Source organism: Haliaeetus albicilla, chromosome 7, assembly GCF_947461875.1.
Source record: "Haliaeetus albicilla chromosome 7, bHalAlb1.1, whole genome shotgun sequence".
Taxonomy (NCBI): domain Eukaryota; kingdom Metazoa; phylum Chordata; class Aves; order Accipitriformes; family Accipitridae; genus Haliaeetus; species Haliaeetus albicilla.
This window is the reverse complement of record NC_091489.1, coordinates 46506472-46525987: the sequence shown is the minus strand read 5'-3', so window position 1 is coordinate 46525987 and position 19516 is coordinate 46506472. Positions and strand designations below refer to the sequence as shown.

At 42.7% G+C, this 19516-nt stretch overlaps 1 protein-coding gene across 4 annotated transcripts in view; it reads right to left on the bottom strand.

Annotated features, from left to right (window-relative positions):
- CDON (cell adhesion associated, oncogene regulated) overlaps positions 1-19516 on the bottom strand; it is a 54759-nt gene that overhangs the window by 22230 nt on the left and 13013 nt on the right. For 3 of the 4 annotated variants that reach the window (XM_069788257.1, XM_069788258.1, XM_069788259.1), the window contains exons 2-8: positions 12390-12526; positions 9950-10222; positions 8178-8324; positions 7726-7869; positions 7007-7294; positions 5869-6138; positions 345-637 (exon numbers count right to left, since the gene is read on the bottom strand). In XM_069788257.1, the coding sequence (XP_069644358.1) occupies positions 345-637; positions 5869-6138; positions 7007-7294; positions 7726-7869; positions 8178-8324; positions 9950-10222; positions 12390-12465 (1491 nt within the window). In that variant the 5' untranslated portion in view covers positions 12466-12526. Of the gene's footprint in view, positions 1-344; positions 638-4598; positions 4953-5868; positions 6139-7006; positions 7295-7725; positions 7870-8177; positions 8325-9949; positions 10223-12389; positions 12527-19516 lie in introns of all 4 variants that reach the window. The other variant, XM_069788260.1, reaches the window with a different exon arrangement.

Sequence of the window (19516 nt, the reverse complement as noted above, 5' to 3'; positions counted from 1 at the left end):
GTTTTTAACATCACTGAAGCTGCGTACAATAATGCCTTGGAACCCCACTCCCCATAGACTGTAACGATACTGTAAAAGAAATAAAAGCCTCAGCTCTGCTGAATAAATCTCACTTAGAACTAGATAGAACAGTGTACTTGTGACCAACTTCAGTTGCCCCTAAAATGAGCTGCATGTGTGGCCACAGTAACATTGTGGTTCAACTGTATTCTATATTCTCTCTGGCCTGACACCACATTCTTGTTAACGCCAGCACTGCAACAATTACTGGTTCCTTGAGAAACCTAAAACAATGAAACGTATCTGCTGCGGCGCACCGCTTCAACACTACAGAGAAACGTTACCTTGCGGTATTTCACAAAATAGGCATTGATGGGCAAGCCCCCATCCCTCCCTGAACGCCACACCAGGTTGTACACGTCCGGCTTCAGCGTCTGCGGGGGGCTGAGGATGATGGGGGCTTCGGGGGGAGTGGCGGCACTTGAGGCTTTTTCCGTCGCAGCTGCATCCAAACGCAACTTTGTTGGAGGCGAGCTTGAAAACACTGTTTCTGCACCAAAATCAACATTGTTTTCATCACTCTGGGCAACCTCCACAGGAGCCATTTCTTCTGCTTTCATGCCAGTTTCTAAAGGAACTGTAAAGGGAGGAGTCTGGTTACATCTTCAAGATGACATACATTTGCCCCATGCAGAGGGGACACTACATCATTTAAGAGCATCATTTCTAATCAGGCCCTGCTGCAAAAAGCCAGTTCAAGAGATGCCCGCGCAGACCTGAGCCCGGTGCCAAGCTGCGCCCTTGCACACTGGCTATTTTTTCAGGGAAGAACAGTGTTTTTTGGTTTGTTTGGGTTTTGTTTTTTTCTTTTTCCACAGTAGCAAAGACAGAAAACCTGAAACGCAACATCTGCAGGCACAGTTTGACTAGTACCTCCAATAAATGAAGTAGTGGCAATGCATGTTAAAAGAAAAAAAAAAGCTACACTTGTGACACAAATGGAGTAATTTTAAATTAATCACAGTTGTACAAGGAACTTTTCATGGCCTGAACTGGCATGCACACAAGAGGACATTCTCCTACCTCAGTTTCTGAGGTTTTAGCTGTAATTTCGATCAGCTTTGAAAGTTGCACGACTCAACTACTTCATTTGAAAATTTATGCTGAGAATAAACTCAGTTTACAGATCTAACATGCAATTTAATACCAACACATTTCTAGAAATCCTGCTCCAGCCTCCTCCATCCTATTTACTTTGCCTGGTATGAAAAAAAAAAAGATATATATATGTGTGTGTGTGTGTATATATTATATATATAAAAAAATACATATAATATCAGTAGTTTGAAAGAGGCTGCAAGACAAAAAAAAGCACTGTTTGGCCGATGCAGGGCTTGTCAGCATTCCAGGCAGGAAAGGGGTGGCAGGTTGGACAACTGAGATTATCCAGGACAAGTAAACGTCAGTGCTTAAAACGAGAACGTTTGGGAACCAGCGCAGCTCCTCAAGGTTGCACGCTGCAGTGCCGGGACTGCCAGATGTTCTTAGCCCTGTCCGTCCTTTCAGATTTGTGTAGGTTTATGTTACATGCTGGGGTCTGGAAGGGGAAGGGAATGAAGGGAACTTAGTTTACAAAACAAACAAATTCCTTGGTAATGTAAAGCCTAGGCAGTGTTAGCCTGGCTGACTCAGATTCCTCCAAACCTCCATTAAAATACCAGCAGCAAGCGTGGCTGCTATTTTTGGCCACTTTTTAAAAAGCTGGGAAGGGAAGGAAAGTTCTCTTTTCAAATTGAAGACACACTCTCAGCAAGCATTCCTTGTTTGTTTCTTCCTATTTATTTAGCAATGCCACAAAGTTTGGAGACTGAAGAAGGGAACAACGTGGAGAGGACGTCCCCAAAGCCAGATGGAGTTTGCTTAAAAATGTCAGACGCCCCCAGAACAATCTCCAAGTGAAAGGGTATCTACTACTGTCAGCAAAGCAGTGGGAAAGGGATGCACCACTGCATGTTAATATTGGAAACAAATGCCGTATTCGCTCGAGGAGGCAGAAGGCCCACTGCATCGTGGTGGACTCGGAGGACTTGTGGGTGGGCACAGCAGGGTTTGATGCCTGCTGGCATGGGGGAAACGGACTCTTGCATGTGGAGAATTAGTTGTGGTTTAGGCTGGTGACAGGAGACCTGCAGTCATTGCTGTGTTTATTGCTGCGAGAGGGGAGTCGTCAACAACTGACAAGTAGCTTGTATTTTTGCTTTGGAAAACAACCCTTTGGTAACAAATTCCATTAAGCAATTCGGATCTAAGCTCTTTTTCTAAGTTTCTGGCATAATTACTACCCATATAAACCAGCACATCAGACTTTGCGGCTGTGTCATTATGCAACTTTTTTCGGCTGTTGCTCTTAGTGCCATCCCTTTCCCTGTAGCCATTGAGACTTACTCTTCTTCCTCGGCTTCCCAGCCCCACTGTGAACCATGAGCAGCACCGAGCTGGGTCAGACCAAAGGCTGTACGCACCCAAAATCCTGCCTCTGATGACAACCACCAGAGAAGGACCAAACGTCCCAAATTTGGGCGTTAAAAGAACATATTCATAGTTTTTACTCGCATTCTCCATAATACCCAGAATTTTACAGCTCGCTATCATGTCTCCCCTTCGGTGGCCGCATTTTGAAGGTAAAGAGCCCTCACCATTTCAGCCTCTCCTCCCACAGAAACTATTCCACACCACTACGAACCTGCCTGTTGCATTTCACAGCACCTTTTCTAGTTCTTCTAGACCCTTCCTGAAACAGGGGTGCAAATGCAAGCAGATTTCAACCCACTGGCATGCCCTGGGTTTGCATAGCAGCAGAGCAAGCTTTGTATTTTGTCTCTGCTGTGCAAACAGATTGTATTCCCAGGCATTGCTTCCCCACTTCTTCAACAACCGGAGGATCCTCCCTCCTTACGAGCTCTCTAAGTACCTTAGCACAGGCTGGGAAAGCACTCTGAAAATCTGAACACTGCAGATCACTGAAGTCACCCACGCCTGGCAAGTCTTTCAAATCACCTAAAGACTTCTCAGAGGTGCTCGGCTTCTATAAAAGACAGCTTCAGCCTGCTCTCTGCTGTATCCCCTTACCTACCTACAATGAATCCTACTCTTCTGTTTTACACTAACCTGCTAACTCAGACTTCCTGGAGTGTGTTTTTCTCCTTCATTTCCATTAGATGAAGTTATTTTGGAGAATTAACCCTGTGTTTAGTAGCTCTGGGAAGCTACTGCCATGCAGGCAAACACCACGACTGTCTAAAAAAGACTTAAAATAAGCGCCACGGGTATACGATCCTAAGGCTATCACTTTACATTTTGGTGGTTTCTCACTATGATGGTAGCTTAAGTTGCCCTGCCCGCTTGTAAGACCATGCAATGAATCATGTCGTGGAACAGATCCAGCAGAAAGGAAAAAAAAAAAAAGATACATTTTTCAGCCAAATAAGCTCTCTTACTGTGTGCTTGCACAAGGTAAATGACGGGAACAAGCTGCTGAGGCTGAGAGCTGCTTAAGTTGATCCCACTACCAAAGAAATGCACTGGAATCACAGCCTAAGTCATTCAGGTGCTTCAGAAGTGTTACCTGGCACGAATTGTTCATTAAAACATCTAAACGTTTGAGCATGTCTTTTGGCACAGTTGGGAACTGTTCTAAAACCCTAACAGCTCCCAGAAACTACTTAAGGACTTTTATATCAAAACCAAATGCCTTAACCACCCTCTGCACCATAATCAGCAGCTAGTACAACATATTAGAAACCGATAAAAGTTAATAAACAAAACATTAAAATTGAACTTACTGCCATAAAATTCTGAGGCAAAGCAGTGGGATTTTTCTGTTTGACACAGACTGAATTCTGTGATGATATTTGGTTTTGTGTTTCCACTCAAAGTCCAACAACAATTTACTTATAAAACTACACTTCGGGATCACTTTCTTGAGGTTTCTTCTTTCTTTCTTCCTCTAAGTGAACCTTTAAGCATCTTTTCAAATTATTTACATGAGTTTTAAACTCTAACTGGTGGTAATGAAGAACTTTAAATATGGGGCCACTTACTAAATTCCACTGGCCTTAAATCCTGCTGGCATTCAGCTAAATTTACTAAGGCAAGATGCTGAAAGAGCTGAGGAAAATTAAGTCACTTCATGTAACTAAAAATCTGGATCTTAGTTCTTGTGAAGGGAACTCGGGGGAGCTTAAACCTGTTACTGATGTCACACAATATTCCAATGTGAAGAAAGGAAATATCTCTTTCCCATATTGCCTTTAGTATAAGGACTGCCTTTTCCTAGTAGCAAATTCAAGAAATTAAAAAAACACCCCACCCTTGGATAGGATTCTTATCTGTGATAAAACTAAGTCCACGCAATACACACAGCCATTTCTACTTTGCCTAAGGTGGAAGGGAGGAACTGGTCCACGAAGACATCTTAGACTCCTCTGCTTTGTCTCCCCAGGATACCCACAGTACCTATCTGCCGTTAGTTCCTTATTTTGAGGCATTTCTCACCTAAATCAAGGAGTTGACCGTGCAATTTTGTGCTTCAAGCTTACCAACTCTAAGTAAGGCTTTTGACACCATGGAGCCATGCTCGCTGATGGCTTTGTATGTGTACTGCCCGGCATGCTCAGGCATCACGTTCCTAATGTGCAAGGAGCTTGAGCCCACTTGAGACATGGAGAAGTAGGTGGGCTCCGCAACGGCGCTGCCCAGCATTGCTTGAGGAGGTTTCTGTGGTTTTGAATGAAGCACGTGGGAAGGGTGGCTGGTCATAAGTCCTCTGCTGTCATACCAATGGATCACAGGAACAGGTAGGCCAGTGGCATTGCAAGACAGCGTCGTGTCCCCACCATCTATCACAGTGATGCTGGCTGGTGGAGAGACTATAACTGACCTAGAGCCTTTGCCTGGGTGGGGTTGGGGGCAGGGAAACCCAAAGAACGAATTTGGTTAAGAAGTATGATGGTTAATGCCAAAGTGAGTCAATGCAATTTAAAAAGTCACGCACGCTTCTTTTTAGCCATTTTAACAGTTATTTCTTCTCTAGACAGCCTCTCCAGACTGGAGTTCAGCTGAGACTTGTGCTTAGAGAAGGCTGATAGAAAACTGCACTCAAACCACACTTCAAATTTTCTAAGTAACCAAGACTTGACTGTCGGTGAGGAACACAGTGCAGGCAACTGGCTTAGTCTACTCTGCAGACAAGAAGGTCGCAAAACATCTGCTCAGCCAGCCTCTGCGCAGCTCAGATCAATCTTAATGGCTACAGAGAAGATCAAAAACTTCAACTACACATGACAGGGAGAGAACAGGAACAGCAACAGTCTTGCCAACATCCTTGTACTAGCAGAAATCAAGTTCTCCGGGTATCAGAAAGTATCTTAAGACTGGAAAGTGATCAGAAAGACTACTGGTACCTGCTGATCTGATACAGGGGAAGTGTGCATTAACCCCAAATCTGATGATCATTTTGTAAACTTAAGTATATGGAACAGGCACAATTACTTGTTGGCCAATACTGCTAAGAATACCAGTTCATCCAGCACAACACGACCCTGATTCTATTTAAAAATAAACCGTGTCAAATTCAATCATAAGCTGATTTAATTGCAGCTGGTAATCTAGGTTTTAAGTATCAGGTAACCACGCCACCTCAGAAATACCTACATCTCTTAATACTCAACCGAAAGCACCTTCTTTGTAAGGTTTGCTACAAACAGTGGTCAAAAGCAAATCGATACATAATCTAAGGAAAAAAAACCAGATTAAAGCTTGAAGTACAAATGCTTAATTTGTGTTCTTGAGGGCTGCAAGTGCTCCTACCCAGCTGGACACGAAGTCTCCCAGTGGACTGCACAAATCCAACCCCATTGTTTGCTACACACTGGTACAAGCCGGAGTCGTCTTGGGTGACACCCCGGATCCGCAGACGGTTTCCTGTTGGCAGATGTCGTGGAGACAGACGGAGGGGAGCTGCATTGTGGAGCCAGGCAAGGGTCGGAGCAGGGCTTCCGCGGACGTCGCACCAGAAATGCACAGTCGCTCCAGCGGCCACGGTTTCATCTTGTAGTCCCTTAGAGATTGAGGCAGGTTCTATAAAGGGAAATAATTTTACATAAACCGCTGTATGTTGATCTTAGCCTAAGTCCTGAAAAAAATACTATGAAACGTTACACAAACTTATTGTGTACAAATACCAAGCAAGCACTGCGTACTTCTAGTTCTACGCAGCCTAAAGCTGTGTTTCCCACACACTTGCTTATTTTAATGGTCTCTCCCTTCTATTCCAAAGTCACATTTGCATTAATACTGTAAATAAAACACCTGTATTTTCAAAATAATTCTTTAGTGACATCCCATAATAAAAGGTGTATTGTGTGTCAACATGTTTTTTTAATTACTCTAATGTATACATTTCAAAAACCAAACAAAAACAGTCATGGAGGCAAAAACCTCAAACAGGAAAATCTGCTACAAAGGAAAGGGGAGATTAGGAACAACTTGCAGCCACACAGAAGAGGCCAAGTATATTTCTTTTGCTTTTGTTTTTTGCCCTCATCCAAACACATCACCTCCCCTTGCCAGCTTTTTGCTTATATATAACCTCAGAAGAGAAACATCTGATCCCTGGTACATTATTGACACTGTATCCCATATACGCTTGGCACTCCGCAGAAAAATAAATAGATCAGTTCTTCCCTTGGAGTTTGTTGTCCTTTACTGTTTAATTATTTCAGACTGCGAAGGATTTGAAGAAATAAATAGTTATGGATTTTAACTTGGGAGAGATGATGAGATATGATCATTATGAACATATCTTTATTCTTTATTTTAATAGGTTTAATAGGTTCTTTTTAGGTTGAGAAAGAATGTTAGGCTATTTGTAATCAGATGCCAAAACCAGCAAGTATACAACCAAAACATTCATTGCCTGGACATGAAAATTTCTTTTATTTCTTACCAAGTATAGTAAGCGAATAGTTAACGTATTTCATTACTCCAAATTCATTTCCCACCACGCAGGAGTAATTCCCAGAGTCCGATGCCTCAAGCCTGTCCGTCACCAGATGGGAGTGCAGCAGTTTCCACCTGCCTTTTCTCAGTGCATTCCGGCCATCTTTAACCCAGCGGACAGAGGCTGGAGGCAACCCACTGACGACACATTCTAGCATCAGAGAGCTGTGCTGGGGCACTGCCAGGCTCTGTGGTGCCAGGGGGTGAAGTATGTGGAAGCCACCTGAGGAAGAGCCTGGAAGAAAGGAGACAAGGCTTATCACTAACTACTCTTTTAAACCGCATTCTCCCATCCCATCCTCCAGTCCTGAGGTTTGCCATATCTTTCAAACACGGCTACTTATATTTGTGACTAAGCATGATGCTGTAATGCTTTCTTCCAGAAGTCTTGCTCTGAAATCAGTTTGGTGACTAGAGTATTAGCAGTATCCCCCCTTCAAGGGCTATGTGCTCTGTCCTCTTGGGATTTGAGAAGCAGCCGCGCTGCTCCTCTACAGTAAGGGGAAATAAGAATTGAACGGGTAAATAATGCAGGACAGATTTTACATAACATGGTATTTGAGACCAGTGGATATTTAGGCTGATATGCCCATGCTAAAAATCCTAGGGATGATATTTATTTGGTTTGAGATGTATTTATTCTGGAAAGCTGAACCAAATACTCACGTGTGACTATGAGCCTACGTCCAGTGAGTTCTATTCTGAGATCGTGAGTAACTGGGTTGTACACTGCACATTTATAGGATCCTTTGTCTTCTAAAGATACATTCAAAATCTGCAGGTTTCCAGATGGAAGAATTAGGTAGTTGTCTAAACAAGTGGGGAAGGAAAAAAGATTATTATATTTAACTTGGTTTCAAAATAAGGCTTCTTTTTTTAAAAAAAAATTTTTTACATCACTTCTCAGATGTATCAATCTATTCTAAATGTAGGATCACAAAGAAATCATGCTGCCATGCAAAGGATATTAATTTACAAAGGTAGCTTTAGATAAAGTGATTTGCACAGGAAGTTCTGCAAGTTTCTGGAGGTTTTTTTTCTTTAAGTTCTAAGAAAAAAATCCAGGCAAGCTTTTGTTGGATATTTATGTTGCTGACCAGGGGCATAAAACATCTCACCTGTTGATTGCTCCAGCCATTTTCCCCGCACTTGAAAGCGAACCTGTGCTTTAGGGTTGCTTTCCGGCACCTTGCATCCAATGAAAGCTGTACCTCCTTCCTCTGCTGTAATGGCAGGTTTCACTGACGTATCAAAATTAGCTAAACCTAGAAAAGAATTGGTAATTAAGAGCAGCCACGGCTTGGGAAAGAGGAAGGGCAGTAAGCTCAGTATTTGTGTTTAAAACATAGCTGGTTTCAACCTGATTATCTTCTCTGGTGCAGCATTTGGACATTCATATCGATAGGCATGGCCTTTTCTGTAGTCCGTAACAACATAAACCCTCCTGTGTACATACGCTTCCTTACTACAGGAAGGGCCAGCTTTTACATGGGAATAGTGAGGAAAGAAAAAACAGTCACTATGTTCCTTCAACTGCTCCAGGAAAAGCAAGCAGAGATATCTGAAAGACTGCAGTAATACTCATGGGCTCTGAAGGCACTACAGAAGACAATTTACACTAACAGCAGGAAGCCTGTCCATAAGAAACATTAAACTGTCTTTCTGTGATTATAATTAACACAACACTGAGTACAGCAGCGCCTCCCACTCATTGCCATGAGCAATGAGGCAAGCAGGGAGCTTCAACAGCTAACAGCACCTTCTCATTTTCTACTAAAATCTCAAAAGGAGGAGAGAAGTGTGAAAGCTGCTCTTCTACTCCCTTCATGTTCAAAGCATCTTCTAGGTTGTGAAGTTTTTCTATGTTACCCACCCTTATAGCTCTCTTGAGAGGGTCTTGCTATGGGTCAGTACTTTACCAAAACACTTACTTCTCTCACTTATAAGAAATTTTCCTCCCAGGAGGATTTTGGACATGCTCCATAGATGAGGTACCCTTACAGAGAAATCACTCAAATCCTGCTTGACAAAGGCCTGATTCAGACAGCACCGCGATCCCAAGCAGACAAATCATGCTCACGGAGGAATATTATATTCCCATTCTCAGCACCACATTGTCCTTTCCATGTGGAAAACATTGCCCTTCCTCTTCTAAACTCCTTTAAGATCAAATACTTTACAGTAACTGATCTAAGCACTAAGGCAAAGACTGATCAGAAGAACCAGTGCCACCGAGAAAAGGGAAATTGTACCTAAAAGGACAGAAGACTGTCCCTACCTGAAGAACATCTAGATAGTTTTGACCAAATGAAATGAAATAAGTGAAAAGGAAAATTTGCAGCTCCCACTTATTTTCCAGGCAACAATTACCAGTCATTTCTCTTCTAATCAACTCTCAAGCACGCTTCTGCAATGGCATGGCAGCTCAGTTGCTCTTTCAAGATCATTTTGAAGAGCAGCTTTTGGGAGCCTTGCACTTTTGAGGTCAATTCATTGAAATGAATGTTATTTCACTGAATAATATTTGTATTTGCTGGAGAGGACTCTTGAGGTCCTTCAGCTCAAAATGAGGCTACCACCACCACTAAATCAATGAGGTGTGGTTTTGTCTAGTTGAGTCTTTAAAAGCCTCCAAGGATGGGGATCCAGAAACTCTCTGGGGAATCTGTTCCAGGGCTGCATCACCTGACAGGTCTCGGAGGACACAGGGGAAAAAAAAAAATGGTGAAAAGTGTATAATCAATCATATACTAAGTACTGGCTGAGGGGAAAAAAAAACCCACCTTGAAACTAGGTGTTTTCTAAAAGTCAAAGAAAAACAAACTATACAAACCAGTTGAGATCTATATAATTTGCAAGGAGTGAGGAACAGAAAGAAAAATTAACTTACTGCCCATCGATACCATTGCAGGCCTGCTCAGAACAGCACCCACGCTGCTGTTAGCAATGCACTGATAGCGACCAGATGTTGACAGGCTGAGGGAGACGATTGTCAGAGATCCTGACTGGATTTCCACTTCTCCCACCTTGCTGTCCAGAGGCTCCCCGTTAAACAGCCAAGAAAGGTGAGCCGTGGAGGGCTCGGCAGAACACCGGAGTTGTACAGGTCCACCAGACTTCTGGACAGTAGACAAGGGCTCAGAAATAAAACGGGGAGTTAAATCTAAAAGAAAAAATATATATATTCAGTTAGTGAACAGCATTTTGCATGAACACAAGTGATAAGGTTGATGATGCACTGACTGGTATGAAAGACTGACCGTGATCTGTATTATAGCAATGCTCTCTCCCAAGGCTCCTGCCACTGTTCACAGACCCGGCAAACTTCTTTCATCAGAAGGTTAAATATTGCTAACAGACTATTCAGATCAAACACGGACAAATAAAGGGTCTCTCAACTCCAAGTTCCTAGCGATACTCTAGCAGGCATCACCTTTTCCTCTGCAAGAGGAACTCGCAACAGATTCGTGCTCTCTCTCTCAAACACCAGGGAAAACTTCAAGATTCAAACCCCATGAAGAAGGTAACAGCAATTAAACAAACGTAGGTTCAGTGTACAGGAAGGGTGAGATACTTCCCCAAGTGTATACAAGGTGAAGACATCAAGCTTTCTAGGGCCAGCAAAAACTGCAATCCCACTGGATTGATTCAGAGTGAAACAGCACCCGCCACCTGAATAGATGGAGTACAGGAATATGCAGCTGTAGCTGATCTGTCCCATATGAAGCGGGCCCGGACGTGACTTGTAAAATTTTAGAAATGGTAGCAGCCTGCCAGGTATTTATGCAGAACCGTCTCTGAGTCTGCAGAACTAATTAAAAATAGCAGGATAAAAAAAAGCTGGATGAACAGCAAAGGCTCTTGTTAATTCCAAATACATGGACTTCATCAGGACAAGAATGATGAATTGGGCATCCATTATCTTTACTGAGTAAAGATGAACAGAAACAGGAAAAGCTGCTAATAAATAAAAGGTTGAGTTCCACAAAACTTGGTTATGAGAATCTATTTATTTGCCAGAAGAAAATTCCTGCTTGTTGGAGGAAACTTTTTCCTATCCTGGCCAATGAAACACTGGGAATTATTACCATTTGTTTTCTATGGAATTCTCTGCTGAAGATTTTGTACAAAGGGAGCAAGCAAAAGACAGTTAACACTGGTAATTCCTATTTGGTTAGAAATATGGGAGAAAAAAAATTAAAATAAACACAGTGGCAGGGGAAAAAAATTCCTAGTTTATAAATGAGCTAAGGAATTCCAGATAGTATGGGTCAAGATGATATTAAATGACATCCAAATAAGAGACAGTCATCTTGTAGGTGGGGCCCTCAGCTCATGCTTTTCTTCTCAAGTCAGTCCATCCAAGCTCTATTTATGAGTTTCAGATGAGAAACTGTGCATTTTTAACAGAACCATAAACTATCTGCATAAACATAAAATAAAACTGGAAATTAAAGTGTGGCTTCACTTAACAAAAAAGATGAAATCCATAAAAATGGTATCCAAGCATTTCACAGGACTCCAGATGTCCATTTTTAGCTTTTAATTATAAAACTGTTTTTCCTATTAGTTCAGTTTGAATTTCCAGGGATAAGAGAAAAGCAATGACCTTTTCAGTTTGCTAGCCACCAATTGCTATGAAATTGCACTGTTACTTTCATCTTCACCCCTGCCCTTGCTTATGACACCAACACTTTGTGCTCAGCGTAAAAGTCAAAATTGGTAGCAGTGACCCTGCAGCTGGAATTTATCTCCTATGACTGCTTGAAAAATAAAATTTATCCCATTTGCTTATAAGGATTGGCTATGAAGTGCTAAAAGTAGTAAAAGCTTCTTTTTTGTGTGGTTACGTTAAGACAAGCTGACTACACAGAGCATATGTGTCAATTAAAACCATCCCGCTTCTTTTTTTAACGCAAGAACTGTTCCAACTGCAGCCACGCATCAGCGTTCATGTTTCAAAGATCTGATTCTCCTTACGCCCTGCAAATTTCAAACCCCTCCCAACCCCATGGGATCACAAGATGCACTGTACGCAGCAAAATCGGCATCCAGCTAAGTCCACGGAGATCCCAAAGAACAAACCTACGTAACAGAGTCTTCCACATTCAAGCACTTGTTTTGAGCCAGGTTTTCAAAAGTAAAGTCTTATTTTCATCTTAAGACTGAGTTTAAGTGCTATCCATGCTTCCTTAAAAGCAGATTATCGATAACATGCATTAAAGTTGACCACTTTGAAACACCCTCCAAATCGTTGTTCATTCAAAAGTACGGGGTAAACCTCCAAAACCTCTGAGCAAGTCATCTTGGCTCACGCGGGAAGGCCTTACCTGAACTCGTGGCAGAGATGAGACCTGTGGCAGCGATGAAGAGCAGTGCCTGTAAACGTCCAGGATCTGGATGCATAGCGCCAGATTACAGAAGTTGAAAGCACCAAGCTCCAGACTAAGATGAGGCACCAAAACAGCTACAAAACAAACAAACAGATGTCTACTGTAAGTTTCAGGAGTTAGTCTTTTAACTCTCTTGCAACAAAGTGTTTGGGGTTTAAAAAAAAAGCGCAACCAGGAAACAGCCAATATTCTTTGCAATATAGAAACCATCTGTAAAAATGAGTTCGAAGTTGAACTTAACTATGTTTCCAAGTCCTATTCTTAAGATTTTTTCCACAGCTGGGGTATGAGGCATCTGTGCTGAACCATACTGCCTTGACAAATTAGCCCTTCCAACCAGAAGAATTGAAGTCCAAAGTAAACAGCTTATCTATTGGAGATAATATTGTTTGCAAACAATAATCATTTGACCATCTATCACCAAGCTACACTTGTTTTACAAGTTTTTATGAATCTACATGCTGCGATGCAGCTACTGCTTGTAATTGCTCTAAGCCTGCTTACTGAGACATGTCATCTGCTTGCCCGTTCTAGTGTGCTTTACAGTCAAAGGATGGTGAATGTCTACTAAAAAAAAAATCACCAATGTTAACTTTGGCTCTCATTTATATTCCCAAATCAATACTGCTTTCTCATATATACTTCTGGGGCATCCGTTATGTATGCTTTTATCTACACAGCTGCTTCTACAAGAGGACAGTTCTTTCCTTGGCCGTATCACACCTGACCATTCGGCTATATAAGACCTCACTTTCATCACCAAAAAATACAAACTGAATCATGAAATCAGCAAAATACAAAGTCACCAAACCAGCAACCTAACTTGCACAAGGTGAGCCTCAGAAACAGTGTTTCTGACACTCAAGAGTCTCCATCAAACACTCTCTTCTCAAAGAAAAAAAAAAAATAACCTGCAGCTGTCGTTCACTTGAATTTTCTATTTGCCTTGCATAATATTATGATGAATAAGATTTGAGTTCATTTAGCACAGTTACTTCATTTATCAGCCCGGCCATTCAATTTCACTGCTGATAACACTCAACATATATTTTAAACATCTCATATATCAGACATGTATATAAACATGAATCTAACACACATACAATAACTAGGAGTTTTACTGGCAGTGTGCAGAAACAAGTGGAACAATACATATGCTTGATAGAACTAAGTCCCAGTTTATTGAGTGCTTACAGAGCCATTTGCTTTCTAAGAAGGCGGATCCAAATATCAACAGCAAAATTATTCCCATGGCTTATTTAAAAATAACAGTATTTATCATTGGAACATCACTGTAAAATATATATGCAAAATAAGCATCAGGAAAAGACTCCAATTATAATAAAAGAATCACTCTAGATTTTATAGAGCTATTTGCTTACTGCTACTTCTTCCCACACACTGCACTCCAGGCTTATGACAGCTTGAGAAGGCTGAAAGAAATGCTGTCAAGTTCTGCTCCCGTTCCTGGGCAGTTTTATCTGATCCGGCAAATTTATTTCAGCTGTTCAGAAGATCCGGTAATCCTGCAGACCAGGCTGGTTCCCCAACGACAGCCGGGGCTGTTTTGGTAAGACACAGATGGCAGAATAGACCGGCTACGCAGAAAGCATCTTGGTTTATTTGAATTCTCACTCAGTTCAAGGGCAGGAGAGCCGCTCCACCAGCAAGCGCAGAGGACAAAGTAAACACCCAAAGAACTTGTTAACATCAAACACTTTGCTGAAGAGGGGTGGGGGGCAATGTTGCTTTTTGCCAAATCTTCCCTTGACTATTTATTTATGAAAAGCAATGAAACGTATATTCTAGGTCAACTTTAACCCCAGCACATGGAGCTACTGGGTTATTTTGCAGCTGTCTTTTCAAACAAGGCCAGCTCATTATCTTTAACTAAACTTTATCTTTGGAGATCTACTTTATCCAGTCTCTGATTTCCCTCTGTTTATCTTTCTCTTTACATGTTCCTAGCTGCCAGTGTCAACAGCTACTCCTCTTTTGACCTACCAGTTTGGCTTTCACAGGCTTGCGGAGTGGTAAGATCAACTGTAAAGCAGTGAGTACACAAAGCAAGCCACAAAGACCAAAGTTCTTTAACTGGAGGGAAAAGAAGGAAAAATATTCCCTTTAGTTGGAGTAGCACTGCTCAGCAACAATACTCGGGCATCCAAGGAAAGTTTAAGACCCACTTTTGAAGGGACTGCAGAAACCTCTTATTCACTGGTAGATAAAGGAACGCAAGAGGAAGACGAGATCCAACATGCGATACACAACCCCAAAATATTTGCTTCTTTCTTCTTCTTTTGCAGATGATGTCACTACAGAAGCCCCTTACTAGGTATAGAGAAGAGGGCAAGACCACAGCTTGTAGTTTCGGGGTCTTTAGAAACCCGGCAGAGAAACCTTGCCTCTTTAACATTGTATTAATACATATCTGAGCCTTAAAAGGCCTTAAAGATGGAAAAACGGGACTCTTCCCCTTTGTCGTCATTTCAGTAACCCTGAACTCCCATTCTGACCGCAAGTACCAGTCATTGGGGACCTAATGGGCACAGAAAGAGGAGCACTTTGCTTAGATGTGGCTCCATTTCAGTGTCTCAAATTCCAAGATGAGCTCACCCGGGAACAACTCTGCCCACTGTTCACTATTCCACACTTGAGAGAATGAATCTCCATCACTGGTGGATCAAATAGTCAAAGTTATTTTGAAGTAAGAGGTGTCACTGAGAAAAGGGGTATTTCTGAGCCTTTTAAACTAAAACATTAGTAACAGGAGTAATCATATAAATAAAAATAATATTCAAGGCTGAACAGAGATGGGTATGGTTTTCATGGATCAAGTCCTTTCCAGTTTCACCAGCAATTTCTCCAGACCATCAGTGCAGCATACAAGAAAACCACAGCATGGCAAAGTCCTGTATTTTTCCTACTTCCACCAAGACATCTTCATCTATAGTAATCTTCCAAATATCTTCATCCAGCACTTGAGCTACTTGTCAGCTCTAAAGTAACTTGTTGCTCACAGACCAAGGAAAACAAGGAAGATAACGGACTTGTGTCACGAGGAGGAGTTGACCCGACCATTCCAATGGATGCCCACCCCTCAGAAGCACAGTGCGCACGCAGGGGCGTCCAGGAACGTGTACCTGGTACTTTTGGAGGCAATTAGTAAGATGGAGCACTTCTGAAGACGATACAGTTCTGGTTGTGAGCCTCCTCTGTCGCAGACCCTTTTTAAAGGGGACCCCTCGCCAAAGAGCTGTGGGGACAGGCACGCGCCCGTCCATCAGCTCGCAGTTTCAGCCCCGCAACCTTCAGGATGCCATCTACAGGCAAGCAAAATAAATCATCCGAGCTAACTCCAAACAGAGGGGAAGGGCACATTTTAATTAGTCCCTTTAGGAGCACCAGAGAGGTTTCCCAGTGCAGGAGCAGGGCTGTCCCCACTGCCAGGCTCTCACATCAGCCCTGGCACGTGCCGGCTAGGTTCTGCAGGGCAGACTGCACACCATCGCCTGGTGGTTGAGGCCTGAAGACCTCACAGGGATGGACATGGGCCACCACAGGCCAGGAGCCACCCTCGGCACATGGACTTACTGAAATGTCCAAATGGGCTGAGACGGGAAGACATATGCACCAGACGGGCCAAGCAGGCTTCTCATCTCTGATCTGGACAGACTCAGCGCAGCCCTAGCAGCAACCCTTGCCTCTCTTCCCAAAGCTTCATGCCTGTCACTGATTCTCCGGAAACCAGACATCTTCAACGTTAAGATCCACATGCCTGGTCCGTTCAGTGTAACTAACTTAACCTATCACCTCCACATTAACTCACTCCTACCTACTTGCTTGCCCCCCAAAAAAGGTTTTACACTCTAAAAGATGACAAAATGCTGTGTGCCATGCATTCATATGGTGCCCAGCCCCAGAGGATCCAGTGTCTTTCAAAACACAGCCAAGAACCTGCCCTGCTTATTTATCAGACCATGAACTTCTCATCTCCACCCTTGCAACTGAGGGCAGAGTCAGTACTAAAAAGAACACTATCTCATACCCACTTTTTTCTCCTTTTCTGACAGTTTTTGTTCCTTCTGGTTTAGCTCCCTGAATCATCTTCCTGCCATCTCAGACCAGCTGGCAGGACAAGACCAGCACCTCCCTTCCCAGCACTGAGCAGCCACCAGAGCTATTTAGCCACCACTCCACCTCAATCTAACCACTACCCTACTCCTGCTCCATCACCCCCCTCCAAAACTCTGACCTTCAGTGAGCCGATTCAGCATGCTGAAGCTAAAGGAGGAAAGGGTTTCTTCGCTAGCCAAATGCACCGGGTCCTATAAGTGCCGGAGCAAACCGGGGAAGGAGGAGGAGGAGGAGGAGGAGGAAGGAAACAGCATGCTTGGGAACAGAGGGAGTTATTCAGGTTGCCCACTCCACCTCCAGGAGCTGATGGCCTTCTCTAAGAAGCCCTAGGAAAAAGTGACAGAGCTGCTGCTTCAGGGGCAGTGCCGTTTCTTCTGAACAGCAGCAACTCAAAAATCAATTAATCCAACCGCACTTTATAATACTACACATGATTTAACACCTAAAGCACAACAAGTTGTTTTTTTCCCTAGGTCATTTATTACAGAATTACCAAGAAAAATCTCCTTCTAACTTGCTCCCCAAGATTGTTTCCATCAGTACAACAAAAATCGCAGATTTTCAAAGTGCCTAAACTTAAAGCAAACAAAACACCCAGAATCAACTAAAACACTGCGCCCTTAGTGCAAGCAAGCCGAGTTAGATCATTAAATCTCGCACCAAGACACCTTAAAAAAAAAAAAAAAAAAGGTATTGAAGCCTGTGGCATTCCAAGAGAAAGCAATCAGACATTCCTGCAGCTCGGCTCCTCAGTGATCTCCAAAGCCTTTGATCACTGACTGTCTTCATGCTGTCCTCCTGGGGTCTGGCAAAATGAGTGTAACAGCTGGCATATATACTTCATTAGCTTTTTGTGCTGGGGAGGAGCGGGTTAGCAGCCCAGTAGCAACCGACAGTCTGCCCGTCGGCTTAAGGACTAACCTCCGAGGTTTATTCCTGGGTCTTTTGGTAGCTGGGAAAAGCCCAGAAGTAGTGCCGAGCAACTGACACCGGCGCATTCGCCCACATGCCACATAACTCATACGTACCATACCTAAAGACACGGCAGCCATACATTAAGGATGCGGCGGACAGATTTTTTAACACCAACATGCGGGTTTGAGATTGCTAAAAGGCAACCAAGCCTGCTGAAGCCTCATTTTTATGAATGCTTAATGACCACTCAATCATTAACATCAACCTTTAAAAAGCAAATGCAGCACCTACAGTGTTCATTACCCTCCCCCTCCCCCCTTTTCAGGGTCTCAATCGAGTCAGTCAAGCGTGCAAACCGATCCTGTCGCCAGCAAAAGCATTTCCTTTCACTGTGGTCAGCCAAAAGCAGGGGAAGAAAATGGAAGTGACTTGGAGTTATGGCACCAAAAAGGCCAGACAAGCAAGGAAATAATCAACTCCACATGAGCCACTTCTAGCCCATCACAATGAAAAGGGCCTACGACTAACCCCAGGAAAGGTCAGCGGGACTATGGGGGTCATAAGCTGAAAAAGGCAATAGCGAGCAGCTGCCAGCTGCAATAAGAATCAATGTGTTCCTAATTACGCTCTGAAGAGAGAGCTCGAGCACTGAAAAAAGTCGTGCTGTAATCACTGCTTGTGTAAAAAAAGAAAAAAAAAAAATTTCAAGTGCTCCCGTTTTACTCTCTTCTCCACCTCCAGCACTGAAACTGCAGTTTCTGTGTTACTAAATTACAGGAAGCCGAGCAATGGAGATAAGGAGCCAGGCTTTTACATAAGTGGTGGGTTTTTTGGGTTTTGTTTTTTTTTTTTTTTTTTCCTTAAAAATACCATAATTAGGCATTTGTATTAGAATCACAAAAGACGGGATTTCGTGAGTGTAAGTAATAAAATTACATACTTCAAAGGGATTTTGTGGATGCTTTTAGAAAACAAACTGAACTCTGCCTAGCAGTCCTGCAAGCCTGGTATTTTCTCTATCCTAGAAAATCTGACAGGGAAAAAACCCATGAAAAAACAGTTTGCTGACTTTGACCCTACAAACCAAGTGTGAAAGATATAAACAGGTCAGAACGCAGTGAAACATACTCAAAGGCATCTACAGAAAGAAACCAAACAGAACAGCATTTAAAAATTACAAGAAAAAGCATCCTTTGATGTTATGTTCATATTTATTTATTACATTTTAAACAAAGGAAAGTATACTTTCTAGATCCTTATCGTAGCAACTTAAAAGGAGAGACCTTGCAGTTGCACAACCTTTGCAATCCTCACCTTAAATTAGGTTAACACCTCCCAATTTCTGCCCATACCTGTGCCTAGCATCCAAATCAATCAGTGCTAAGCCAGCACCCAAGGGTTTCCTATGCGTATTCCCACTTAATTCAATTGGTATTTTTACTCTTTTTAGGTAACTTCCATTTTTATAAGCAGCCTTGCCTGAGTATACATGAAGCTTTGTGCTTGCTCCACACAATTTAAATCCCCGCAGTGAATCAGTGACAAATGCCAAGAGCAATTCTGGGAGCTAAAATATCTATCGATTGTGCAGTGGTTTGTAATGGCACATTATTTCTGTCAAAATACAGACTGAATATTTGCTCAGGGTGGCAAATGGCAGGAAAACCAAACAGCACTGAGCAAACAAGACAGCGACCAAGTTCCTACAAGGATAGGGGACCTTAAGTCCTGATGGCCTTCCTTAATAACAATAAGGCATACGTGTCTTTTTCCAAAGCTAAATAACGTCAGTAATTTACTCAAACTCTGTTGGAGGTAAGGTCTAGCAACACAGGACAAAGGTGACACAAGATGACATTAAGCAACTGGGGGGGGGGAGTAGTATTAGCCTGAAAACATGGCCAAAAAGTTGGCCTGCCTCAAAGATGGAGAAGCAGATCTTTTGCCGAGTAGTTCACTGGATTTTTCTATTTTGCTTTCAGGCCTGGAAAGTCTCATGGCTGGTATCAGCT